We start from the raw sequence: 27,555 nt of genomic DNA, 5'->3' as shown, positions 1-27,555 counted from the left end.
TAGCACAGCGTCAGCTGGTCTCATGAGTTCCCGATTACCATGCTTCGAGTACGACGTCTGCATGCAAGACTCACCGAGCAATTTTACGAGCATTTAGATATCGTCTTCTCCCCAGGATTCCGGAGAAGCAGCTGTAGGCGATGGTGCCGTGGGAGCAATGATTCGATGAGTTGATCGTCCTGGAAACGCATTGATCGCCCCTGATCTAGTCAATCATGATCTCATATTCCCCCAATGTCCCCTCGTAGGTCTTAGAGAAGGCGGGGGCTCTGATAGAGACAGAAAAGCAAATAACTGAAGCCTTGAAGCAGGTAACGCGCTTCGACCCTGACAATCCGAAATTGACCAATGATGCGCTCGGGTATCGGAATTGAACCAAATGCCAATGATTCTCCGAATATTGCATGTCTCGCCCACTCGAGAGCGATCTGAAAAAAACAGTGAAGACCGTCGACAGCACAGAAGAAATTGTTTTCGAATGCGAGATTCCGAGTTACATCGAACAGCTGGCGACTAGACTCGCGGTGTATATGAACACCTGTAGGGCCGGAGACTCCGGCCGAGAAGCGGGGAGCTCTTCACCGGAGCAATCGACAAGATGATCAAGAATTCGACCGGTAAGAAGCAAGCTCATAAAAGCAAGATGTCTGCCAATAAGTCGGGAACGCGCAGCTGTTTCCCGTGCGGTCAGTCGAATGTTGAGAACATCAAGGAAGACATCTTGGCGAAAGAGAATGATGGTAAAAAATAAACGCTTTCGATTGGTTATCAATTATCAGTTATCATGATTCGGCAAACACAAGAATTCACCGGGTGTGCACAGTAACCCTGAAAAACCTGGGGAAACCTGGGCGAGCATCCTAATGGAAGTGCGCGCTAATCCTGATCGAAGAGGCAATCAATGTTCTAGGCGCGAAACCGTAGCACTCGAGCCTGACTTGATCTTTCTCTCCCCAAGTAGCTACTCCTAAACTGAGGTGGAGAGTCATCCTCAAACATCGGAAGGATCATATCGAACGTGGCAACGCCAACTAATCAGTGGAATGAATCACAGAAGTACTTGACGGAAGTAATGCACGGTATGAAGCAGAATATTCACGTCTCTCGGGAGTGCTCCGTTGTCAACCTTCGAGAGAGCTTCCACCGCGACTTCCAAGGTGTCATTGAGGAGCGCCCACGACAGAATCACCTTCTCACCACCATGTCGGACAACGACTTCGGGTTTCGATTTCTCGATCGCAACATTGACGAGGACAAGAAACCGGAGCACCTGCTCGGTCGTCACGTGTCTGGGTAGCACTACGCTATCGCTCTGGGAGAATCTTGTATATCTCACCAGAGCTGCCATGCAGAAGAGGTCACCGAGCGGATACACTGCGACCGCTGGCAGCTTGTACCTCGTGGCGAGTTCCACAATGTTATGCGTCCCGAAAGCGAAGAAAAATTTTGTAGCGAAAACATGAGCACGGACCGCTTCGACAGGGTTCAGAACCCTCGTTCCTTTGCACGGATCGAAACGACCTCGAGGAAGCGACGACCTCGCTGTCGGGAGGATAGCGGTTCCTGGAGAAGCGCAGGAGTTGACGACTATCAGGAGCGCCGTCACCACTTTCACGGATCGTGAGGGTTCCATTTCCCGGGACTCCTGCGAGTTTTTGACCTATCCCGTGAGTCTTTCAGCTATCCGGTGGAGCTTGAATCCGTCAACTCGGCTGCCCGAGTTCCCAGGAGATCAGCGGTTCTCGGAAAAATAGGCTCCCTGTTTGAAGTATCGATATCTAACCTCTTAGCGATAATGAATCTCGGGAATTCGTTTCTGAGAAACGGCTGGATACTCAATATTGCAAAATCGCTTAGCAAACAGCTGAGAAACATTAGGCTTCTGAAGTCGAAGTGAGAGGGCTCTCGCGAGGAGAAATCTGAAATGCCGTCACACAGAGGTCGGAAATCTCGGAAAATCATAACTTCTGAAGGAACGCACCGATTCCCTGGACATTACCCTGAGGTGTTATTTGGCCTAGGAGGCAACTTTCGAGATAATCACCGGGTCCAGGTCAGAACCCCGAGTCCCCAAAAATTGAAAATTTTCATCTAAACGGCTGAACTGATTTCGGATCTCTGACTGAGTGAATTGCGCATCTTTTTGCTCCAAGCGAGTTTTCCCTACGACCTTTCCGAAGCGAGCTAGCGGCCGATTCACAAAAGCGCCGATCTCTCCTTGAAGAATGCTTCGTTCCACTCTCGCAAAGAAGAACCGATCCGGTGTGGTATTAAATGAATCAGACGCTCAGTTAGAATCGGCTGATAACGGCTCACAATTAGATAAGGGACCAAAAAGTCACCGGGAGGGTCACATTTCTCGCCCGCTGCTGGAGCGCCGTACTCTAACGTGCGAGGGTGAAAACAGGAAGGCTCTCCCGGCTATCATCGAGTACGGCTCCCTTTCGACCGCTCCTACCCTCAACTCAACACCGATGAAGCCCTCGCGGAAGAGCGACCTGACCTTCACGGAACAATCGAGGGAGAATGCTGAAATCATTCAACGGAAGAATAGACGGGGTCATACAAGGACACCTTTCCGTGCATGGCCCCAACGCGAGATCTATGCGGAGCCTTGTATGAATGGAGCTACTTTCTCAACTTTGATTCAGCTTCGCAGAGGTCTTATGGTGCTTCTCAGCTTGACACCGTTCGGCAATCTAATCAACCGTTCTAGAGACGGCGAAGTAGACGTCCGGAGGGCTCCAAGGCGGAACGATTCCGCTCAGTTCGGATATGTGGAATTGATCTCACCTACGTAACTCGAGGATCAAGATATCCCGATTCCCGGAAGTTCGTCGGGGAATCGCGGGCCGAGCTATGAGCGCCATTCGATGGAAGCATCGGTACAGTACTAACGAGCGGAGTCTCCGAACGTATCGAAAAAGAATCTGTACGGGAGTGCAATCGCATTCTTGTACAAGGATGCTCCGACTGCCGGCATATCTCATTCAGTTAATGTCTTTTCAATGACAATAATTCTGAGGGAATCAATCATAAGGCTCATGGATACCCGGTCTCCGGTTTCACTTCGACGGTGCAGGAACGGGTACGAGGTGAGCGTTAAAGGACCATTTGACGGAAATAGTGCGCAGTATGGAACGCACCATTAACGTCTCTCAGAAATCTTCCGTCGTCACTCGTTCGCAATACGCAATGGATCAATACTTTCATGAAATCATCCATGAAAGCCCACGGAAATTGTGTCTTCACACCACGATGTCGAAAAACGATATTCGGCGCTGCGGTTCGCATCGCAGAATGGAAGCTCAAAGGAAATCGGATGATATCTTCAGTCATAACATTCCTACGCAGCACCAGATGTTCACCGTTGGAGAAGACTGTATAGGTGAGCAGAATTCCCGAGCGCAAAAAATCGCTAAGAGGATATAATGCGATCGCGGGCTATTTGTGTTTCGTCGCCAATCTGACCACATTTCCCGTTCCGAAGGACGTGAAGAATTTCGTAGCGGAAACATTAGCACGAACTGCTTCGACGGGGTTCAAGATTCTCGTGCCTTTACGCGGATCGAAAGCGCCCTCGGGGTATGATACCCTTGCTGGAGAGGCGAGTTTCGGCGTCATACTGAGCATGTATAGATGTCCGAGGAGGGAGGTCAGAACCCATTCAAACCGTTCGGAGCGACTCACTCCTTTCTCAGTCGAAATGAGCGTACTTCGAGGTCCTCAACCGGCGACTCTTGGCGCGTCGGCACAAGTACCCTTATTTCCCTGACGAGAAAGGCCCGAAATCTCTGGAGAGGCGACCGAGCGCCTCAACTGGGCCTGGTCACCTAATGGACCTATTGAGAAGATCATTATTCATTATCATTAGGGAGATGCACAGCTCCTCGCTCGATGAGCGAAAATTCCAACCTGCTCTGAGGAGGTTGAGGAGAGTTTCTTGTGCCTTCACACCCCTTGAGAAAGCAGAACTCCTGGAAATCCATACTCACGGTTCCCCATGTCTCCCCGATACCTCGGGACCCCATGACATCTCGAACGCGTGAGAATCCGCTCTGAAGCGATAGAATATTCTTTAACGATGTATGATGCGAGATTGGATTCGATTTGTCTTCCTATCCGCCAGGAGGGGAATGTCAAATGCTGACGCCGTCGTGAGCGAAGGATGAGACTCTGCGTGTCCGCGACTAAGGTGTGGATCGATTCCTTGTTGCCCCCGTCGGAGCACAAATGAGCTGAGGAATCCATTTCCAATGGGACGAGATTTCCCCGGGGGTTGAAGTATAGCGGTGAAAGTCGTCGTCAACCACCAGCTTCTCTTCGCGCGCCTTTAAGTGATCGCAAAACGTGCATAGCTTGCCCCAATCGAATGTGAAACGAAATGATTGTCGCGAGGGCGCAGCCTCACAGGTTTTCTTCTCCCCATAAGCTGAATGCTTGAACTCACACGGCGTCATCACAGGACTCGGACTTGGACCTGAAGGTCCTCGCAACTTCTTTTGAAATCGCTGGATCTATATGTTCATGAAGGGTGTGTCGGTGGTTCCTTTCCTCTCGTTTATTTCGATCGTAGCTCCACAATCTCTGACCATCGTCGAACGCGCTCTGGGAATTCTTCAGAGGATCGTCAGCGACGGGCATTTCCACTACTCTATCGCTCTCATTGGCTGTTCGAGCATAGAACTCAGGAGTTTTTCAGATGGACATTTCTCTTTTCTGCGGGATGCTGGATCGAGCCTCATGCTCCATCCGCTTCAGCGAGAGATCGTGCTCATGTGCTGCAAGTGTGGGTATGCCAGGGCGAATCTAGAGATCTGTGGTTCACGTTCTACCGGAACGCTCCACAGGGGCCCCGGTAAGGACGATTGGAAGAGACGCGTCCTCATGCTCCTGTGCTCGGGGTCGGATGAACATCAGCCGCCGCTTCAACATACATCATCGGGGAAGACTGAATCTGTAACCAAATCATTCAAGGACTCCCTCGCGCGGCTGCGCATCTACGTTGAGTTCACGAAGATTCTGGTTCTGCTGAAAGATCCAACACACGAGCCTGGTTCGGTTGATTCTTCCGATTCGACGTCGGGGGGAGTTTATGACCACAGCTGGATGTACACGTCGGATCCCATGCACGGATATCCGCGGCTCGGCCACCCACCTATAAGAGCTCTCAGAAGGAGCTCTGTGCATAAGCTATTCCGAATCGACGAAGGAAATGCCACCCAGTACCTGTTTTTCGAACAGTTTGGCGTGACTACGGAACCGCACGGCCATCGAGTATTGAAAGTTCACAGCTGTCGAAAAACATCGGTGAGTTGAAGTTTCATTCGTTGTCGGATCCGGCCAACTTTGGCGTCGTTTCCGGAAACGCGATGTCGTACGCGCGGCCAAAAACTCGGGTCGATCCCTAACTCGTTCTGCGAGGAGGGTTATCGAATTACCGTCGATTCTTTTCTGAAATATGCCGGAGCCCTCCAGTCTACTCCTCGACCTCACATTTCAGGGACATTCATTCGTCTACTCTTTTGACTCGACAGTTTTTCGTCTCGCCATACCTCAGAATTATAGAGAAAGCTCCTTCGCTACCCTGGTGTTCTCGAGATCTGCGAGCATGCTGGTCATCGGAGCTCTGGCCCCGTCGGTCGCCGTCTGCATTTACGTTGCTGCCTCATCAAGAATCACAAGCGACAAGCTCTTCGATCGAATACTTGACAAATTCGACGTTTTCATAGACGCCTTCACCTTCTGCGTGATGCGGTTCCAATCTCATCTCGCAGAGCTCAACTTCCCGTCGAAGATTGCCTTCGCGTTCGCCGCATATTACAGCGTCATTTTCTTGAATGTACTCCAAGGTGAAGTTGTTTCTTCATCTCAAGGGTCACGCATCCCGGAATCCCGCTGCTCCTATGACTACTGCGCGAACATCGACGTGAACACCGTGCTCAAATCGAGGAAGTATCGAGGTGAAGTCCTGGCCTACAGCTTTATTGCATCGGAGTCCGGGACCATCGGTCCTCAGCCACCTTTGCGAGGGTGTCGACGCCGAAAGAAAGAACTGCGGGGAGCGTACCACTCGATCGCCTTTGGGAATGAAACGCTCCTCGCTCTGCTATACCTCGGGATAGGTATCTGTGGAAGGTCTGACCTGATCAGGATACAGGCGAATTCAATCAAGTCGAGGGGTTTGCTCCTAGAGGAGGGAATTTCTCTCGAGGAGAGATCCACTCAGCTGTGCGCCGATAACTATGTTCCCTGGATTTTGCGGAGAGCGCTAGAAAACTCGCTGTTCGGTTTCTCTTTCTTTGATATGCAGGGTGGTTTTAATCAGAAACACGACCAGCGCGAAATCGAATACTGGTCCAGAGACGATGCGCAGATCAGGCGGGTGAGACTTTTCTTAAAAGAAAACCAACAATATCTCAGGAAACTGTATGAGAAGCTGAGGATGTGGGGCAGCGACGGCACCACCTCGTTAACGCTTATGTCTCTCAAGGCCTTCTTGTTTGTCACCCTGATCTTGATCCTCATCAGTGTGGTGGTTCTCGTTCTGGAAATGTGGAGGAGCGTACTTCGAAATCCTCAACCGACGACTCTTGGCGCGTCAGCGACAGGACCCTTATTTCCCTGACCAGAAAAACCCGGAGTCTCTGAAGAGGCGACCGAGCGCCTCAACTGGGCCTGGTCACCTAATAGACCTATCGAGAAGATCATTAATCATTAGGGAGATGCACAGCTTGGAAGAGATCTCGAGAGTGATGATCGTTTTCACGACAGCTGAGTAGCACTCCCAGTAAGCGTTCTACCCGCAACTGATCAAATCGTCAAGGAGCTGAGGCAGAAAACTCTCCCATTCTGATCCTCGTCATCACCTGATGAGTTATGATGTCGAATCCGGAAACCATCAGCATGGCTCATCCGAGTCATGGTCGCGCGAGTTCCATTGATTAGTTCACAATAGAATCAAGAAGAAGGGCTATTGGATCATTTGTGGGAAGTTGGGTACAGAATTGAGTCCGACGTTTTGCCCATTTCCGAGGGGTCATTGAGGTCGAGAGGTCGAGAGGTCGAGAGGTCGAAATATGCTTAGATTAGAGGGCGGATCGCCGAGCCCCAAAGGCGGGAAAATGTTGGAGAGAGAGAGCTGTCGGGAGCCAGCTTAATTAGCGTGACCGAATGTCGTGGTCCGAGTGTGGCGTCGATGGAAGATGTGCAAAGCGGACGTCTAGACGTGAAAAGCAGAGTATGTGAGGAGTAGTCGACGAGTCAAGTCAGCCGTCGAGGTGATAGTGAGTGTTCAATAAACTGAGAGGGGCTCCAAGTTGATCTGACGATGCCGAGGTCTCCAATCGCCGTCCAACAGAAAGGCAGTCCGCGATAGAAGGGAGGTCGATCCCCTTCGAGAGGTACCATCGAGCCTCACGAGACGAATCATCAGAAAGATGTCTATTTAGGTAGCTGTGATTCCGAAAATCGCCCGAACAAGAGCTTTACAAATGGGCGCGATACATAACTAAGGCTTGAGGCAGAATAGCTTGATTCCAATCGGTGATTTCCCCGTATGGATTTCATTGCTGTCTCAACACTATTTCAGGGAAGCGATGATGGGTGCTTGAATTCGGCGTACATGGCTTTTCGAATCTTCCCCGTCGATTTGAGCCGAAAGGAACCGTGAAGCTAAGTCATGAAGTTTTCATGTCACAGCAAGAACCTCCTCCCGACCGGGACGGAATCGTCCCGCTGTCATGAGCGTGCTCGATTGGTGGGAAGCTGATCTTTGCGAGTGAATACAAAAAGTCTAGCTGCTCTTGCCTGGGCTGATCCTTCAATTCAACGCGATCGTGCGCAATGTCGAAGGACTCATGAGAATCCTTTAGCGTCGGTCTACGCGGAGTACTTCAGCGTTTTCCGCAGGCGAATCACTCGAAGCTCTAGTCGCTGGAACGCTGACTAAGATTCGGTCTCTGTTCGCTTCTCTCTAGGCCGACGCAGCCTCCTTGCGCATGCCCATTGGCATTGACATTGTCGGACCCGTACGCCGTTTTTTCCGTTCGTTCTGTCGGTGTAACCGCGAATCAGACGGTCAAATGCAACCTTCGCTCTCGAAACAAGGACGTTTCCCGTCGCTATCTGCTCCGAAGTAGGATCCCCAATCGGACCCTCGTTTCTCCGAATTGGAATCTCTACCGACTTCAAAATGATTCCCGTTGCCAAATCACTTAATTCCTCCGATTCCGAATGCATCCCCAGAGTCACTCAGTCGACCGCGCGAAAGTCCGAGCGACCGCGGAAAGTTCCAAGATGGAAGTAGGGATTCACCGTCGAATCCATCGAGGCGCTCGTTTATAGTAATGAATGAGGCTGGGTTGAGTGAACGAGTTAAAAGAATCTTGACGCACCAGGGACCCATTCGTTATCTTTTTATTTCGGAAGACTTCAACTTCATCTCAGAACGCCCGAGCTCCGAGGTTTAGGCCGCGAACCGAAAAGTGTTTCCGAAGCGTCCGCAGAACAAATGTATCCGTCTTAACCGGGGACGTCGCCTACACATTGCTCTGGAGGCTGGTATCGGAGCTCGGAGAGGGAGCTTCTTCTGATTCCGAGTATATTCGCCCGACTCTGGAAAAGCTCCCCAGGCGGGACACTTTATCGGGAATCATTCTGAGTTTCCACCCTCATTTTTTGGTGGGAGTTTCGAAGTCACCTATGGAACATGTACACCGTGACGCTTTTCCACATGATCCTGACCGACTAACCTAACTGGCGACGAACGACGCGATAGTGATAAAAAGGGACGTCTCCCACCTCTCACACATTATTCTCCGATAACGAAGCAAAATCTAGGGCTATGGGAGCCGCACAATCAGCGGAGGACACAAAACAGGTGAGTTCTCGCTGGGGGCTTATTCGAAGGCCGACCTGTCATGCATAGGGGATGGCTCTCCACGGCTCGAAGATAATCGAGGAATCCCCAAACTCTCGTTCTTGCTGTGATCCCTCGACCTGGGATAAATTCTGACCAGACAGTATCCATGAGACCTGAGAGGTTATTCATCCGTCAGACCCAGAAAATAAGAAAGTCTGTGGTCAGTCAAGACCTCGCAACCCGAAGCGCTCGACTCTAATGGTTGGTCCTTATTCCAGGACGCAGGAGCAGGAGCAGAAGCGAAAGCGGTGAGACTATCTCAAGAATCTCCCTATCCTTCTATCTGCCCAATTGCCGATTGATGTGGCAATCACAATCCGTCACGAATTCAATTCATTTTCAGGTTGACGGAGTAGATGTTCAGAAGAAAGTGAGTTCAATAGGATCACTATAACACAGCATCGGCTCGTCTAATGAGTTCCCGAATACCATGCTTTGAGTATGACGTCTGCATGCAAGACTCACCGAGCACTATTACGAGCATTTAGATATCGTATTCTCCCCAGGATTCCGGAGAAGCAGCTGTAGGCGATGGTGCCGCGGGAGCAATGGTTCGATGAGTTGATCCTTCTGTAAACGCATTGATCGCCCCTGATCTAGTCAATCATGATCTCATATTCCCCCAATGTCTCCTCGTAGGTCTTGGAGAAGGCGGAGGCTCTGATGGAGCCAGAAAAGCAGATGACTGAAGCCTTGAAGCAGGTAACGCGGTTCGACCCTCAATACAATCTGAAATAGACCAATGATGCGCTCGGGTATCGGAATTGAACCAAATGCCAATGATTCTCCGAGTATTGCATGTCTCTCCCACTCTAGAGCGATCTCAAGAAACAAGTGAAGACCGTCGTCAGGACGGAACAAATTGTTTTCGAATGCGAGAGTCCGAGCTACATCAAACAGCTGGCGACTAGACTCGCGGCGTACATGGACACCTGTAAGGCCGGAGACTCCGGCCGAGAAGCGGGGAAGCTCTTCACCGGAGCAATCGACAAGATGATCAAGAATCCCACCGGTAAGAAGCAAGCTCAAAAAAGCAAGAAGTCTGCCAATAAGTCGGGTAAGCGCAGCTGGTTCCCGTGCGGTCAGTCGAATGTTAAGCACGTCAAGAAAGACGTCCTGGAGAAAAGTGGTGCGAAAGAGGCGCTCGATAAACTTGATTTAAGTAAGCCTGCACTCCCTGCTGCCGCAGCTGGCGGGTGGTGTCCTCCGTGCGCGCCCTCTAACCGCTCGGGTGAACTCGAGAAGAAGACTTCGGGCTCTAAGAAGTCGAGCAAAGCTAAGTCCGGTGAAGGGTCTAAGGCATCGTCGAAGAAGCCCAGCAAGATCCCGGGGAGTGATGCTGCGAAAGCTGGGAGAAAACCCAAAGGGACCAAGAAAGGTTCGAAGAAGAGAGGAGATAAGTCGAGGAAGTCCGACAGATCGAGGAAGTCTGAGAAATCAAAGCGGTCCGGAAAATCGAAGAAATCCAAGAGGTCACGGAAGTCCGTCAAGTCTGGGAAGTCGACCAAATCGCGGAAATCAGGCGAATCGAAAAGATCGATCGATTCACAGCGATCCAGTGAGTCGAAGAAGTCAAGCAAGTCGAAGAAGAAATCGTCGAAGAAGTCAAGCAAGTCGATGAGGAAATCGTCGAAGAACAAGTCGAGGAAGTCGAGGGGCTCAAAAAAATCGAAGGATCAGAAAGTTTCGAAAGGGACGAAAAAGACGAAAAAGTCGAGGAAGAGTAAGAAAACGAAAAATAACAAGAAGACGAAACAATTTAAAAACGTCGGTAATGATGAAAAGAAGTCGAATCAGTCGACGAAAGATCCGAAATAGCGCGAAGGGAGCAGCTGGACGATGCCTGCGAGCCAACTCTCGGAAGTGAAGCCATAGCACGCAGGTGGAGCAAGGGAGGCTCTGAGGCAAAATTCAAGGGAATATTCCTCGACTTCGACGAATAAATTTCGATGTCTTCTGCTGTTTCGAAAAGCTTCCTATGCGTTCCTGTCGTTCCTCGGTCTTCCTTCGTCTCACTCACCTCCATATTTGTGACTTTGTGAAGTATTCGCGATCTTTTTCGTTATCCCATCCGCCTCTAATCAAGCTTTGATTCCAACAAAAGCGTCAAAGCCTCGAAGAAAACTCTGCACAAATATTGTGGAAGTCTTTCCGTGATTCGCGATGACCATAAGGTTAGCGCGGAGAAGTTGGGGTTCCATCAGGGGTTCCTACGAACGCCACATATTCTGGCTAGTGGCTGGTGTATCGCAATGGCGACTATCAATCAGATATTACTCATCCCTGATCGTGATCCATCCCTCTGCAATTTACCCCGATCCTCGGGAGTACGAATGCAGCCGCGATCCATCTGAGAGCATTGAAACGTTCGTGAAGGAATGCGTCCGCCAAGAGTCACGATTTCCGACCATGAGACAAGTAGGTATCCCCACCTCTCTTCCGGTGGAAGACAGTAAAAACGAAAGAATTCGCTTATCAATGGAAACCGTCACTCGACTAATCATTTGCACATCGAGCGCTCCTTGTTCTGAGTATCGGCGTTGATATAGCAGGGTAGGTAGGTATCCTCCATCTGAACCAAGACAACGATATCATAAAATCGATCGGGGGCAGATCAATCATCTAAGACGACCGATGTGGGCAGATCGAGGACGCTGGCAACAGGAAAAAACGCGATTTTCTTTGGCTAATGTCTGCGTCATTCTCGGTGTCGTCTATTCGCAGACCATTCGACCACCCTCTTTCGAGTTCCTGGACGGGGCGACTTACAACATCTCTCCTCCGAGCGGACAACAATCTCGCCGACAGATCGAGATCATCGAATTTCGCATGTGTATAATCGCGAATCTTCGAGGATGAGTCCCCAATCGAGTTTCGGGAATTTCAGCTGAAACATGAGCCTCGTTCGATATCAGCGGAACGTCCGGAAGATCCTTTTGGAACTTCCAGAGCGTCTATTCCCTCCGATTCAGCTGTTTTCCGTAAGGCGACACCGAACAGGGCCCTGCGGCATATCTCTCCCCCGTCGCTCTCCCTAAATCCGCTGGGTTCCCTATCCTGAGGTCGCTCACGCCTTTCGTAGCCGTGGGCCTGTACATAACATCCATGATTTCAGTGAGAAGCGAAAGGACCTGTAAGGCTCCTCATTTGCTCGAGGCTTCCCTGTCCCTTGATATAGACGCCAGATCACGGCAGACCCCCAGCGATAGCCCATGATAGAGCTCCTCCGCGAAATTGCGTGAGGAGTGGTCTCCAGTTACCCGCAATCCCCGAAATCACACAGTCTTTCGACTCTGAGTATATCTGCTTGTGCCTCGGCACTTCCCCTCAAACTCAGTCGGAGGCGATCTGAGTCCCGGAGCGACGATGCATTCATTTTTGTGAGAATCCAGGGCGCTCCTCGCTCTTATGATAAGCGAAAATTCCAACCTGCTCTGCGGAGGTTATCGAGAGTTCCTTGTGTCTTCACACCCCTTGAGAAAGAAGAACTCCTGGAGACCCATACTCAGGGTTCCCCATGTCTCCCCGAGACCTCGAGACCCCATGACATCTCGGACGCGTACCTCGAGAATCCGCTCTGAAGCGATCGAATATTCTTAAACAATGTATGATGCGAGATTCGATTCGATTTGTTTCCTTTCCGCCAGGAGGGGAATGTCAAATGCTGACGCCGTCGTGAGCGGTGGATGAGACTCTGCGTGTCCGCGACTAAGGTGTGGATCGATTCCTTATTGCCCCCCTCGGGGCACAAATGAGCTGAGGAATCCATTTCCAATGGCAAGAGATTCACCCGGGAATTGAAGTATGGCGGTGAAAGTCGTCGACGACCATCAGCTTCTCTTCGTGCAACTTTAAGTGATCGCAGAACGTCCATATCTTGTCCCAGTCGAATGTGAAACGAAATGATTGTCGCGAGGGCGAAGCCTCACAGGTTTTCTTCTCCCCATAAGCTGAATGCTTGAGCTCACACTGCGTCATCAAAGGACTCGGACTTGGACCTGAAGGTCCTCGCAACTTCTGTTGAAATCGCTGGATCTGTATGTTCATGAAGGGTGTGTCGGTGGCTCCTTTCCTCTCGTTTATTTCGATCGTAGCTCCACAATCTCTGACCATCGTCGAGCGCGCTCTGGAAATTCTTCAGAGGATCGTCAGCGACGGGCATTTCCACTACTCTATCGCTCTCATTGGCTGTTCGAGCATAGAACTCAGGAGTTTTTCAGACGGACATTTCTCTTTTCTGCGGGATGCTGGATCGAGCCTCATGCTCCATCCGCTTCAGCGAGAGATCGTGCTCATGTGCTGCAAGTGTGGGTATGCCAGGGCCAATCCAGAGATCTGTGGTTCACGTTCTACCAGAGCGCTCCACACGGGCTCCGGTAAGGACGATTGGAAGAGACGCGTCCTCATGCTCCTGTGCTCGGGGTCGGATGTATATCAGCCGCCGCTCCGACATACATCATCGGGGAAGACTGAATCTGTAAGCAAATCATTCGTGGAGTCCTTCGTGCGCCTGGGTATCTTCGTTAAGTTCACGAAGATTCTAGTTCTGCTGGAAGATCCAACACACGAGCCTGGTTCGGTTGATTCTTCCGATTCGACGTCGCGGAGAGTTCATGTTCACAGCTGGATATACAAGTCGGATCCCATGCACGGATATCCGCAGCTCGGCCACCCAGTTGTAAGAGCTCTCAGAAAGAGCTCTGTGCATAAGCTATTCCAAATCGACGAAGGAAACGCCACCCAGTACCTGTTTTTCGAACAGTTCGGCGTGACTACGAAACCGCACGGCCATCGAGTATTGAGTGTTCAAAGCTGTCGAAAAAAATTGGTGAGTTGAAGTTTCATTCGTGGTCGGATCCGGCCAACTTTGGCGTCGTTTCCGGAAATGCGATATCGTACGTGCGGCCAAAAACTCGGGTCGATTTCTAACTCGTTCTGCGAGGAGGGTAATCGAATTACCGTCGAGTCCTTCCTGAAATATTCTGCAGCTCTCCAGTCTACTCCTCGACCTCACATTTCAGGGTCATTCATTCGTCTACTCTTTTGACTCGACCGTTTTTCGTCTCGCCATACCTCAGAATTATAGAGAAAGATCCTTCGCTACCCTGGTGTTCTCGAGATCTGCGAGCATGCTGGTCATCGGAGCTCTGGCCCCGTCGGTCGCCGTCTGCATTTACGTTGCTGCCACATCAAGAATCACAACCGACAAGCTCTTCGATCGAATACTTGACAAATTCGACGTTTTCATAAACGCCTTCACCTTCTGCGTGATGCGATTTCACTCTCATCTCGGAGAGCTCAATTTCCCGTCGAGAATTGCCTTCGCGTTCGCCGCATATTACAGCGTCATTTTCTTGAATGTACTCCAAGGTGAAGTTGTTTCTTCATCTCAAGGGTCACGCATCCCGGAATCTCGCTGCTCCTATGACTACTGCGCGAACGTCGACGTTAAGAGCTTGCTCAGATCGAGAAAGGATCGAGGTAAAGACCTGGCCTACAGCTTTGTTGCATCGGAGTCCGGGACCATCGGTCCTCAGCCACCTTTGCGTAAGTGTCGACGCCGAAAGAAAGAACTGCAGGAAGCGCACCACTCGATCGCCTTTGGGAATGAAACGCTCCTCGCTCTGCTATACCTCGGGAGAGGTATCTGTGGAAGGTCTGACCTGATGAGGATACAGGCAAATTCAATCAAGTCGAGGGGTTTGCTCCTAGAGGAGGGACTTTCCCTCGAGGAGAGATCCACTCAGCTGTGCGCCGATTTCTATGTTCCCTGGATTCTGCGGAGAGCGCTAGAAAACTCGCTGTTCGCTTTCTCTTTCTTTGATATGCAGGGTGGTTTCAATCAGAAACACGACCAGCGCGAAATCGAATACTGGTCCAGAGACGATGCGCAGATCAGGCGGGTGAGACTTTTCTTAAAAGAGAACCAACAATATCTCAGGAAACTGTATGCGAAGCTGAGGATGTCCGGCAGCGACGGCACCACCTCGTTAACACTTATGTCGCTCAAGGCCTTCTTGTTTGTCACCCTGATCTTGATCCTCATCAGTGTGGTGGTTCTCGTTCTGGAAAAATGGAGGAACCTCTTTCTTCGCCTAGGGAGCTCTTCGAAGCTCCGGTTGATCCTCCGACCACGACACGGAGTGAAGTCTAAATCTCCCTTACCGTCCAGGAGTTCCGAAAAGGAAGGACGGCATTCTACAGATTGTCGGATTCGAATCATCGACTATCTGAAAACGGCATGGACGTCCACCTCAGCTCGTGTGCCTCACTCACGCGAATATCTGTCGGACATGCGTTGAGCTATGGTATCCAGAGACTCGGCAACATGTGGGAAACACTCGCTGATCCGTGAACGGTCTCTTCTTCCTTTGGATTCTACATCGAAGCACAGCTCAAGGAAATTCTTCATTCGATCGATATCCGCCTAATGAATAATTCAATTGTGAAGGCGTTGTCAAGCGTTGTCGAGCGAGGCACCGCGCGAGATCCGCCGCGTACGGTTGTCCAGATCCGGGATAGACCCTCAATCAGCAACGTCGGAGGATTCGAGGCAACGAGCCAGGAGCCGACGGGAGAAGGAATCCCCAAGAATGAATGATGTCGCTGTTTGAAGCTTTGAAATCAGAATTGGTGTTCTTAATCTTCGGGGGCAGGACACAGAGCAAATGGAAATGCTTAATCGAGGAAGTATTCACCGATTCCGACATTAAGGACGGATCGGTGAAACCAGGAGCCATATTGGCCAATGAAACGTGGCTGATGAATGAAGAATGTCCTCCACAAATTCCCCAGTGCGAGTGGTTCGGGAGCAACCGCGAGGAGGAAACAGGGAAACACGTGAAAGCCGGTTTGGGTTTTCTCATCCCGGGTGATCTAGGTCGAGTAATTGCCTTGAGGACAGAAATTCGAGGATCGGAATGGATTTCCGAGTCAGTGTACGTAGCCCACGAGAGAGGACGACAAAATGGTCAGCTCTTTGAGGCCATGACAGAATACCTGCACCAAGCATGCAGTGGGGAGACGCACGTAGTGATTTGGTGTGACATGAATGCCCACATAAACCAATTCGCAGAAGTGGAAAATTCCAGAGGTTGGCTGTAGAAGAGTTTCGCGAGCCAGAATGGGCTCGTCATAGTTAACGCCTCCGAAAAATGTGGAGGGAATTTCACACGGGAGAACGCGGTCATCGACTATGTATTGTGCAACGAACTAGCCTACAGGAAACTCAGAGGTATGGAGATTGATGAGGAGAGATTGAGAACCCAGATCTCAGACCACAGTCTGATAACAGCTGAGTTCATGATCGAGATGAGGAATGTCCTAAACATATCGAAAGCCGAAGGGAAACCTAGAGCCATGGTAGACAGAACCGGAGCGAGCATAGAAACCAAGGAGACCCTGAGAAAGGAGATGCTGGGCGATCGGTCGGCTATGTACGGAACTCTTGGGGAGCAATATTAAGAAACATGCAAAAAAGATCAGGGTCGTCCAGAACTACCGAGGAAAATATCCCTCCTATACAGAGAGAAAAGAATAAAAGGAAGGGAGCTGCGGAGGGCCCGGAAAATGGGAAGGGTCGCTGAGAAACGCAGTATAGCGGAACTCTTCAACTCTCTTGTATTGGTTTATTGAAGGAACTGCGAGCACGACCGCTTAAGTTCTCTTGGAAACATCAACTAGAATAAAAGTAGATAGTTATACCTTTCTGGCTTCTGAGATGGTACCTCTGAGATTGTACCGTTGGCGATCGTCAGGTAGGTGAGCTGCTTGATGGTGACGGGTCCGTGGAGAGCGTACAGTTCAGAGATTGACTCGGACATCGCCGAACATCGCCCTCAGAGTGTCATTCTGAATTATCTGTGCGGTACCTTTATACCCATGTCCTCATATCGAAATACCGTGACTGATGACAGGGAGGAACAAAGAGCGATACACCGTAAGGGGTCTCTCCTCTCTTTGGGACGCCACAGATCCGGAGGCGCCGCAAGGCAACGATGATGGCATAGCACTTGGGTCTGAGGTCCTTGATGTGTACCTTCCAGTTTAAGCGGGCATCGAATGTGACTCCAAGGCATTTGGCCGATTCAGAGAGCACAAAGCGTTCGCCTCTGGGAGACAGGAGTGGGAGCCGCGCGTGGATCGGGATGACCAGAAGAGAACACCTGAAGTTTTGCTGGCATTGACATTGAGGCCGGAGCGCTCGAAAATTTTGATTGCTCCATCAGTGACCAATCCACTCAGCGAGCCGCAATTGACTGGCTCACGGCTGGGCTCGAGGGAAACTTCGGTGTTGTCCCCACTATGTGCAGGAAATGGAAGTCAGTTGATTCAAATGATTGTTCGTTTGCTCACGCCGCGAGGTCGGAAATCTGGCGCCGAAGTTAGCGACCGAGCAGATCTCGAAGTCGCTTCCGCTGATATCAACAGGGGGATGAGTCGTGATGATTTCCGGAAAAAACTTCTCAGGGATGCGGGGGCACCCTGGGCCGTCGTCCGGTATCGCGGGCGGGAAAGTTGGAGGGCCGCCTCATTGATTGGTGGTCGACGAACGATGGGGAGCTCGACGGAGACGAATCATGGGAAGACCGCGAAGCTGTCAACGAGGAGGGGAGAATGAACGGAACTATCCCGCGAGCGCTCAATGTTTTTCTATGAAACAAAACTCCGGGAGAGGTCTTAGATTCGAGGTCAATCAATCTGCAGCGTCACTGATGAGGTACTCAGGTAATCTCGTCCCAAATCGAGTGCCGGCAGCTTTGCGTCGATAGAGAGCGATCTACAATGCGGCTATCGAATCAAGCTATAAGAAATTATGTCCCGCTGAGCAAGTTCTACCTGATGTCCATGATAGCGTAGAATGAGATGGGTAGAATGTGACGTAGAAGACGAGTATGAATCGCGGGATGGAGAATTCTCCCACTAAGGGAAGACACTGGTCGCCGCGCTGAGTTTTCCTGATGTTGCCTGCGCGGAATGGAAACTGAGGCGGGCCACACCGATCAGGACTGTGAGGGGAGGATTAGTCACGGACATGTGCTACCTGGATACGGATCGGCATTTCCCCAAAACTCAGAGGACGCTCTTTGATCACGTTGGCGGCACATGACGTCTCCATTCGTGACATCCCAGCTCTTTCGAGAGCCAATCCCCAACGTCTCAGTTTCCGAGAAAGACTTTGGAGTAGGTCATACCTTAGTGTCGGAGCATGGGCCCCATCAGTCTCCCTGCTTCAAGGACCAAGTTCCCCCTGCCCCGAAAAGAAACGCTGAGCGTGCCCCTCGGAATCCTGTACATTCACGCGGAGTTCGGAACGCATCGCGAGCTCCATCGACAAAGGGCTGGTCGGCAGTCAAAACGATTGGGAAGGAAGAGAGAAATGTGTTGGGAAGGTCTTTATTTTAAGCATTAGGGCGGATTGGCTCGCTTTCCAACTTCTTTCAGACCTCAATTAGGCACTTGACTTGTGTCTATACCTACCTAGCACAATGCGGGTGTCGTGTACCCAGGTCATCTTGTTTCGGCCTTCGTATTCTTATCATTATCATGTTCACGAATGAGTATGCCGTCGATAACGAAATTAAAGCAGGGATTTTCTAGAAGAGCACAAGATTGAGGAACATACATGAAACGAGATGGATTATTACCTGTCACTTCGAGCCATCCTCCTGAATACGATTCGAGATCAAAAATCCTGGCCATCGGTTCCGGCGCTGTCTTCAACACGCGTCGCAGCCCGGAAATCGATCCTCAGTTCGACTCCGGGTTCGGCTGGCTGATGAAGTTGATGGCACTCAGGGTCCTGAATTTTCTTGTCAGCGTAAAGATCAGCCAGCCAGTGAAAAAGAAAACCAGCAAATTGAAACAGTCATCGGCAAAGCCGTCGCGCCGAGGAATCCTGTATACCTGCTCTCGTATGCCGAAATCGAGACAGGCTTCGAAAGTCTGAGCTTTAGGTCTTATTCCAGGTCGGGTAGACGTCCCTGTTGCGAGGAGAGCATAGATCAATCGGATTTTGCTCACTTCCCTCCTGCTCAATGCGGCTTCGAGCACGTACTTGAGTTCTAGAGGGGTTCGGGGCAAGTATGGACTAGGATGCAACAAACAACTAAGGTGAGTGAATACACATCGCTCGGTTTCGACGTTTCTCCCTCCGGAGCCTCGAAAATCATATCTTCTATCGCCTTTGGTGGACTTTGTAGCCTGGCGGCCTTGCAGTAGTTTCCGATCATCGCTCGGCCATGCGCCAGATCTCGGAAAATGATGTTGTTTGGCGTGAGGTTCCCATGAATGATATCGTTGTCGTGCAGGTATGCCAGGCCCGAGGAAATCTGATACAGCATCGAGTATTTCCATTCAAACGTATGGCTCTGGTTTCGGATAGCGTCGCCTAGGTTCTCAAGCTCACCCATTCGCATCACTAGGTCGATCGTTCCGTCGCGGTTGCGGAATACCGCTAAGAACTCGACAATGTTTCGATGCTCGAGTTTTTGTAGCTTACGAACCTCGCGCTCAAATTCTGCTATGATTCCAGATTTGAAACGCTTCACTGCAACAATCTCTGTTCGAAAGTCTCCTCTGTATATCGTCGCGTGGGGTTTTTGGCTCAAGGGTCGCTCCTTCTCGAACACTCGGAGGGACATCTTTTCGCTGAGGTGAAATTGGATTTCAAGGTTCTCGACGCACGACCCCCGCTCGCGGCTTCATGGAACTCTTGCACCACAGAAACTTCCGCCAAAATAGATTGTGCGGTCCTCGCGATGGAGGATTGACGTCTTGCGTTTTTCGTGGAGATGGGGATTAATTATCTCCCCTCCAACGGCGACTGCGAGGATCATATGGTGATGCTTGGCCTCGTTCGTTGCAAGGCGAAATTCGGACGTGCGGAGGTGGCACGCTGGAACGTCCAATGACTCAACGTGAGATAGAAGCCAGAGATGAGGCGAGAAGCAAACTGTACCGGGCTGAAACGCGGTGGGAGCCCACGTTGATGGCTCTTCGGACTCGAATCTCGGACCATTTTTCCTATAATTCACCCCACGCCGGATTGAATTCGAGAGGTCTTCTCTTTCTTCTGGTGATGGGACTCGTCACTGCCTGAAATGTCCCCCCTCAGGGAATCGGTCTGGAATGCCTGTTCCTGATCTCATGCGGCTAGATGGGCTCCCCGCATGGGTTCTCGCACCATACCAGCAGCGATCACTCGAGGCATGACTCTTCGAGACTCCGCGATCCGCTGAGCGTGCAATCTGTCGGGATATATCATTATTCCATGTTTTGGAATGTCAACGCGGAGAATCGAAGGACCCCCAATGGCTTGCTGTGGGCCCCCGATCCGATTTTATGAGTCCTCGTCAGCCCCGTACAGATAGCGGCTGCCCGTTTACGTCGGTGACGCGAAGGATGCCTCCAACAATCAATCTAGCGAGTATGCTCCACTGGAAGCATCCGAATGCAATCAAATTATCCTTGCCCGCCGAATTTCTCGCGGACTCAGCATGGTTACGAGCCGATCTATGATACGTAGCTATGGCATTGCTAGGAAGCTGATCTGCGCTGTGTGCAGGCTCGGTGAGAGTCAAGCACCGTCGAGAGCCACCCCGAGTGCATCGATTCGCGATTATCAAGCCTTGATCACTATCATCTGGTGCCTTTAGGGTAGCTGGTCCACCGAATGACTTGTGAACAACCGAAGTGAGCGTCTCATTCTTGCGCACCGGAGGTTTGATTATTCTACTCTGATCGTATCCCGGTTATCCGAGGAGCTGCTTGCGCTCGAACTATGCTCACTGTTGATCGATGCTTACTACGGATTGGTTAATCGATTTCCGCGGCGTCGACGTGCCAGACGGTGGAGATCGCCCCGAGGACGATGCCGTTCCCGCTTCGGAACACGTGGCATGGTTGCCCCGGCAAGCGCTTTCGCTCCTCTGCCGTTTTCGTCTCTCGTTACAAGTTTCTGCGAGTCTCCACAAGTCTCCTGACGTAGGCACCCGAAGGCGCCTTCGCAGCAGCAGCTGCTACAAACATTGTATGTAGAGGGTAGAGGGGCGCATTCATAGGACATTCGCCAGAGAGCGCCACTTTCTGCCGAGTACGCATTGAGTTCCAGCTTCCTTGTCTACTGATTGGTTCTGTCCTGCTTCCGAAAGCGTTTCTCCGTCCGCCCCCCCGAAGTCTCGCTTGCGTCTTCGCTCCTTCAGATTTTCCTCTCAGCTCGGAGGAAGCCAAGCGAGCTTGTTCCCAGACGGGCCTCCTGTCCGCCTTGACAGGAATCGAATTGTGGTCTATTTATAAGTATGCTCTCCCCGGGGGTTGAATCCCTGGAAGAGCTCCATTCATCGCAGCGAATTGGATTATCGTATCATGAGATGATCTCTTGATGGCTTTCCTAGCGACGACTACTTCTCGAAATGCAGAAGCAACGGTCGATGTCGTCCTAGCTCCATAGACCGCTCGGAGGAGAAAGTTATGCTTCCGATTTTCGCTATCTTAAGTTCTCCCGAATGGAACTCTTTGCAGTCCGACGAGGCTGCCAATCCTCACGTTGGCGCGTCGGGGACTCGCTCTGCTAATTGGAGATGCTTATCCGTGGAATTGAGGCTCATCTGTTGGACGATATGTCGTCTTCGGGGTCCCTGATCGCGACATATTACGTATGAGCTCATGACGCTCGGAAGCCGTCGAAGGAAGCTGTGAAACCCTAGGAGCTTGAGGAAAATTGATAATCGGGGCATGCCCGCTGATCTCTAGGTTCTCCTAGCGTCTGGAACCCATGATGGAGGGTAGCGAGTCATAATCGAAGGAAAAATCGAGGAATCTCTCGATTACGTTCTCGGATATTCCACTTGGGTAATCCACATGTCGAAAAACTCCCGAAAAGTCGTGTCTATCTGGTTCTTGAAAAATTTGAGCCATCCGAATACCCGCTCGCTCAGCTATTGCACCTGCATGCGGATGCGCTTCTCTGAGCCAGTTCTGCACGCCGCATCGCCCACAGCGAGGCTCCGTTTGTAATCACAACCTAGTCAAGAAACTGCCGTTCCCCCTTCCAGAGTGGAAGAGCATCCCACATGTCGCGCATAGGTTCCTCATGGAATCCTATCCATCTGAGAAAGGTGAAACTCCGGCGAGACCAAGGTCCGCGATCCAAGCTCTCAAATTCTCTTCGAGTCGCGCAACGATCGACAACGCCCGCGTATCCAATCTCCGAAGTCGAGAGTGGTAGTCCACGTCGACTCCTTCCAGATAACGAGTTTTGAGCGAAGCTCATGTTCCACCTGATTGGCTTACTTAGGTATTCCGGGATTCCGAAGCCTCAGATTCGAACAACTCTGGGGAAAAAAACGACATGCTCACATTGGCTCATACACATCTGTGAGGAGATATCCCAATAGACTCCCGAAGCCGTTGGACCTCGCACCGAGCTTCGCAAATCGGCCATTTTCCACAGCGTCTCTCGCAGAGACAAGAAATATACCCCATAGTTCTCAGGAGACTGTTTGGGACAAATCCTGGTATTAGAATATCCCGATGCTTCCAGCAGGCCCACCTCCGACGTTCCCTCTTCCGGCGCGGGAGAGGAATTTGATTTTCATCGAGCAAATTGTCCCATTACTTGGACAATCAGCTAAAGCGCTGGAAAACTTCTGATTAGCCACCGCACATTCCGATTGAGAGAGAAATGAAGCGGAAATTGAGCGCAACCATTAGCTGCTACAATCGAAAGGGCGGAGGAACGGGATCTCATTCAGGGACTTTTTCTGTGCACTAGATAGCGCCTCCGTAGCTCGTGTCGCCGGTTCGGACGACTGATCATCGTCTAGAATCTAGAACCAAGAACATATTTAAACTGTCCTCATTGAGTAGCATTTCGATTCGCCGCGAAATCATCGGTCCGCATTGAAGAGTGTATCGTGCGTTGAGATTCGCGATTCTATTGGTTCTCACTCAGTTTATCGGAGCGAGTGGGTTCATCCGGAGCCATTGAGCTCCGATGTCTCGATTGCCGGGGAGCAGTTCTTGCCCCGGACGAACTTCTCGAACAGAGGTTTCTTTTTCCAATTACGAGACGTATCGATACAGGCCATGGAATTCGACCACACGCAAGTTCTCGATTGAGCTCACGTCACTCGGGATCGCGACAGCAGAAAGACTAGCTCAGCGGCTCAATGAAGAGAACGTTGCAGTTGGCACCGCCGGATCTATATTTTGAATGATTATGAGACGCCATCGGAAAGGTTTCCTGATGGGGAAGTCGTGCTGTCACGTCAGCTTTTTTTCCCGCGATCGCTACGTCGGCAAGTTCGATGATGTAGACTTTTTTTTGTAGCCGTGCCGAGCGATATGCGAGGATTGGAGAGAAACTGAGACGTCTCCGAATGGGACGCCATAGCTCGCTCGCATTGTGACGAAGTTGTCCTCCTAACTTCATCCGTTATGATCTCTGCGACGCACGACTCAGCCGGGCGCCGACGGAATCCGTTCTTAGAGTCACCAGATAAAAGTCACCAGATACCTGATGATACTCCGGCTATAGCTGATGATGGACACTCAATCCACGATTGGGATACTACCAATTCGCGGATTCGGATTTCATGGGTTCAACTCGCATTCTCACAGCATTGGCGCTCGACATTCTTTGCGCCTCGAGCTCGTGGAGGATGCGGGCGAACATTCTAGTTGCCTGCTCGCCAGCGCAGCTTCGAGGTCAAACCGTGGGAGATCCCGTCGAGGATTTGACGCGAGGTTAAGCCCTACCGGATGTATCTGGAATTGATACTCTGAATCTCTTCCCTCCTTCGAGCAGTTAGCTCATGCATGATGCCCTATCGCACTAGGACCTTTGTTGGGATTCTCGAAGCTCGCAGAAAGGAGGCGGGCAGAGCCAGGCCTTCGACCCCGGAGTCGCGGTCCCGGGAAATCGGCCTAAGAACTTGAGGGGTTTGCATGCCGCGGCTCGCTCGCTCAGTCGGACGATATGAGTCCGCTCCGATGCTAGTCCGAGACGGCCGTGGTGGTTCCAGGCCTCGATCTGGGAATATCTGCCCTATCGAATGCTGAAAATGGGGCGCAGGAATTCTCCAAATCGAAGGTCTGTTCGAAGCTCGATTGACGTGATCGATGTCGAGGTGACTGACTTCCCAGATGACGCCGGTAGCCGGCTACAGGGAATTTATGGATCCGGCTTGTCACAACACGTCGGCGGCCATCGGGATCTTTGCTTCGGCCAGACCTTCCCTTCCTTCCTCTCTTCGAACGTGGCACAGGATGTGAGTAAATTAAGTGCTAAGGAGGAAATGAAGGCCGGTGTTAGCTTTCACCGAACGAAAGGAAACAAACAGGATTCTCACCTGACCAGCTTGCAAAAGAGGCAGCAGCCGAAGCTTCGAGTTGCAATGCTCCTTGCTTTGCCCGATCGAGATTAACAGCCTTGGGGAAGAGTGACCTCCCAAAACAAGAACAAGGACTAGAGGGATTTATCTTAACCTTCGGAGATCCGACGCTGAGGAGTATCTCTCAGAGCCCTCGATCGATTCTGATCACGTGCGCCCCACCTCAGAACTTGGAACTTGTCACAATTTTCCCCTCGACATACTGGCTCAGGAACGACTTACCGGGTACCGTGTCCGGAGGTAGAACCACGAGCTGACGGATCGTTCGGAATGAATGGATCCACCATAAATCATCCATTCCGGAGCTTTCCCTGCCGAGCCTCATGATCTGGCAAATACACCGGGGAGAGCCCGGTGAATTCTCGGCTGGAATCCGATTGCATAGCCATTTCCAAGGCATCCGAATTATTCATTCGTGGGGAAAAAGCTCCCCGACTCTTCAACTCGGGGAAGGGTCAAGGTCAAGGATGTTCGGGGGCAGTATGAATAATCAAACCATCGGCTTGCATGTCTCCCGTATGGGCAACGCGCGGCGAAGATGGAGATGGAGGCCAGGGACCAGTAAGATTTAGCGGCGATTGGACGAGGAAATCGGGGGGAAGTCTTCCTTGCAAGACCAATCTGTCGCCCTCTCTAGTCGCGACGGGTTCTCGGAGCTCCCACCCCCATGAGAGGAACAACGATCCTGAGAGTAGGATGTAAGCGTGCGATCAATGCCGCGGGTCAATCGCGACATCGATCCGCGACGGAGCCATCCCGAGATCCTAACCTAGGAGACAGAGGTGAGATTTCACTTGTCCGAATGGATGTTCTATTTATTGGATCGATATTGAAATCAGGTAACACGAGGGATCGATTCTTCCCGGCAAAGCAGGCGTCGTTCACCCCGACGATTCCGACAAGAGAGCGAGAATTTCATTTCTTGGCGGGAAAGCTCTTAGAATACGTCCTGGAGATTGGAGTCGGATGACCTGAATTTGAATACGTTCCTCTCCGGCTCTCGGAGACTTTGCCGAAGAGAGGGATCTCGTCTCTTCGGGGGTTCTCCCTTAGAGACGGTTGCAGCGATGATGACGAACGGACATTCCGAATGCACATAAAGAAGCAGATGAGATTCCCGTCCGAGGCGGTTCGCACTCCGGAACGCGTAACCTCCGAAAGAGAGTCCTTTTGCGGGCGGAATCCAGAAGAGGCCGAGCCTCGATGACATAATTAGCAAAGTTCGTATGTCGAATCGAGAGGCGTAAAACGAGAAACGAGAGGCAAGCACGCGAACGGTCGAGAGGGAAATCTCATCAAGTGTACTCAAGCAATGAATGCGGGCAGACCAGCGGCGGATCCAGCTTTTTTTCTTGGGGGGGGCCAAGTCATATTTTCAGGGGGGAAAGAGCCGAAAATGATGACGCGCCACCTCGCAGCCCATGCTTTTGTATAGGGATCGAAGATTCTTGGGGGGGGCCATGGCCCCCTGGCCCCCCCCCTGGATCCGCCACTGGGGCAGACTCCGGTTGAGCCTGAGACTGCTCAAAGGACAGTCCGTAGACTCACCGGTCATGGAGTTCTCGAATTGAGAGCTCTCTACGTTTCATTTTGAATTTCCACTTTTTCTTGATCCGAGAGAAATTCCGAGCCGTCTCCCATCGGGAGCGTTCAGCCAAACTTCACGGCATGTTCACTCAACCTTTTGGCTGTTGATTCTGAGCAGGGAGAGCGCTCCATGATACCAGTTCTGGCGTCAAACAACATTCCCTGTCGCGGATCCACGGCTCGTTCCTCCGAGGAATACACAACGTATAAGTTAATTACTCGTGACTTCTCGGCGACGGGGGACTGCGGCTCCTCGAGCACGGTCGAAGACCCTCCTCTCTTGCTGTCACTGTGAAGAGAGCAAACACAGCTGCGACGAAACTTGCCTGCCGAGTCGGGGCTGTCAACGTGGACAGCTTCACCTTGATTCTGCACTTTTCGGACGAGTTTGACAAACAGCGTGACTTGTACGGCCGTTCATTTAGTTCGGCGAAAGCGACACTTCGGCAAGTTTGAGCAGCCAGAAGCTCAGTGCGGGAGTTCGACAGCGAATTCCTTCGAAGAGTCGACCTGTCAAAAAATATAAACTCCTGCGAAAACGAGTCGGAAAAATTCGACGCTCCAAGCGAGAAACTTATTCTCGAATCTATTTCGGCCAAGTAGTTCCGAGGGAAAAGCGCTTCAGTTTCCGGAGGGCTTGAGGGAAAACCGATGTCCGCATTGACAAGTCGCAAGATGAGGAACCCCGTCAAACCTGATATACATACTTATAAGTACGCACACCACGCTCTGACAAAGGCAGCAAGTACTGTCGAGGTCAGTGGCGGATCCAGGGGGGGGCCAGGGGGCCATGGCCCCCCCCAAGAATCTTCGATCCCTATACAAAAGCATGGGCCGCGAGGTGGCGCGTCATCATTTTCGGCTCTTTCCCCCTGAAAATATGACTTGGCCCCCCCCAAGAAAAAAAGCTGGATCCGCTCCTGGTCGAGGTAAATCATAAACGACAACGTCTGGAACTCGGAAGTGATGCGGAAGATAACTGGTGGTCATGGGAAGCCGGGCCGTGCGGCGCTCCGTATGAGTCTTGCCAGAGCCGGATACCGCATGAGCCAAAGGCGGAACGTTCTCGTTATCTCGGTGAACAAGCTTCTCAAGTCGTAAAAAAGGGAACTTCCTGAAGAGCTGTGTCTGGCAGGCTCTTTCCGGATGAGGCATCAAGGAGGATCCGAGAAAAAAATCGGAGTTCCGGCTCACTCAGACCCATAGTCAGGCATGCGCTCTACGACTTATCGGTTTGAGTTTTCGGACTTCGGAGCTGTTCCGCAAAGGAGGACAGCATTGCTCCCGGCCGAGCATCGGCGATGATTTGCGGTGTCCATTTGTTCACTCTGTCCGCATCCGTGTTACACAAAGCCCCAATCTGGGGGTATTATATAGAGTCGGGTTTGATGACCGAAATATCGATGGCGGGACCGTTCTGGACTCTCACGACTTGTCAGAGCCGGAGCTCTCTCGTTGTGCAGAAACTGCACGTCGCGAGTAGAGCCCTGCCAAGTTCGAGAGTAAATAAGCAAACGGGGAGCGAGTCGGATCTCTCTTCGCACCCTGCTCGAAACAATGGGCTCTTTTTGAGATTGTCGAGGACTCGAGGACGACTTCGCGCAATGAGTCCCCAGCGAAGAGTTTCGTTCGTGAAATTCGCAGATAGGC

General features: G+C 51.3%; 1 protein-coding gene across 1 annotated transcript; it reads right to left on the bottom strand.

Moving 5' to 3' along the window:
- Positions 1-18,987: 18,987 nt before the first annotated feature.
- Positions 18,988-19,566, bottom strand: LOC100906091 (serine/threonine-protein kinase STY8-like). Its single transcript, XM_003748471.1, has one exon. The coding sequence runs from the start codon at positions 19,564-19,566 to the stop codon at positions 18,988-18,990; it is 579 nt and encodes a 192-aa protein (XP_003748519.1).
- Positions 19,567-27,555: the final 7,989 nt, after the last annotated feature.

This window comes from Galendromus occidentalis, unplaced genomic scaffold (assembly GCF_000255335.2).
Source record: "Galendromus occidentalis unplaced genomic scaffold, Mocc_1.1 scf7180000077532, whole genome shotgun sequence".
In the NCBI taxonomy this organism is placed as follows: domain Eukaryota; kingdom Metazoa; phylum Arthropoda; class Arachnida; order Mesostigmata; family Phytoseiidae; genus Galendromus; species Galendromus occidentalis.
The sequence above is the reverse complement of the archived record's forward strand: the minus strand, read 5'-3'. Positions and strand labels throughout refer to the sequence as shown.

Coding starts and splice junctions, on each gene's coding strand:
- LOC100906091 (XM_003748471.1), bottom strand. CDS start 19,566: ATGTCCCTCCGAGTGTTCGAGAAGGAGCGACCCTTGAGCCAAAAACCC.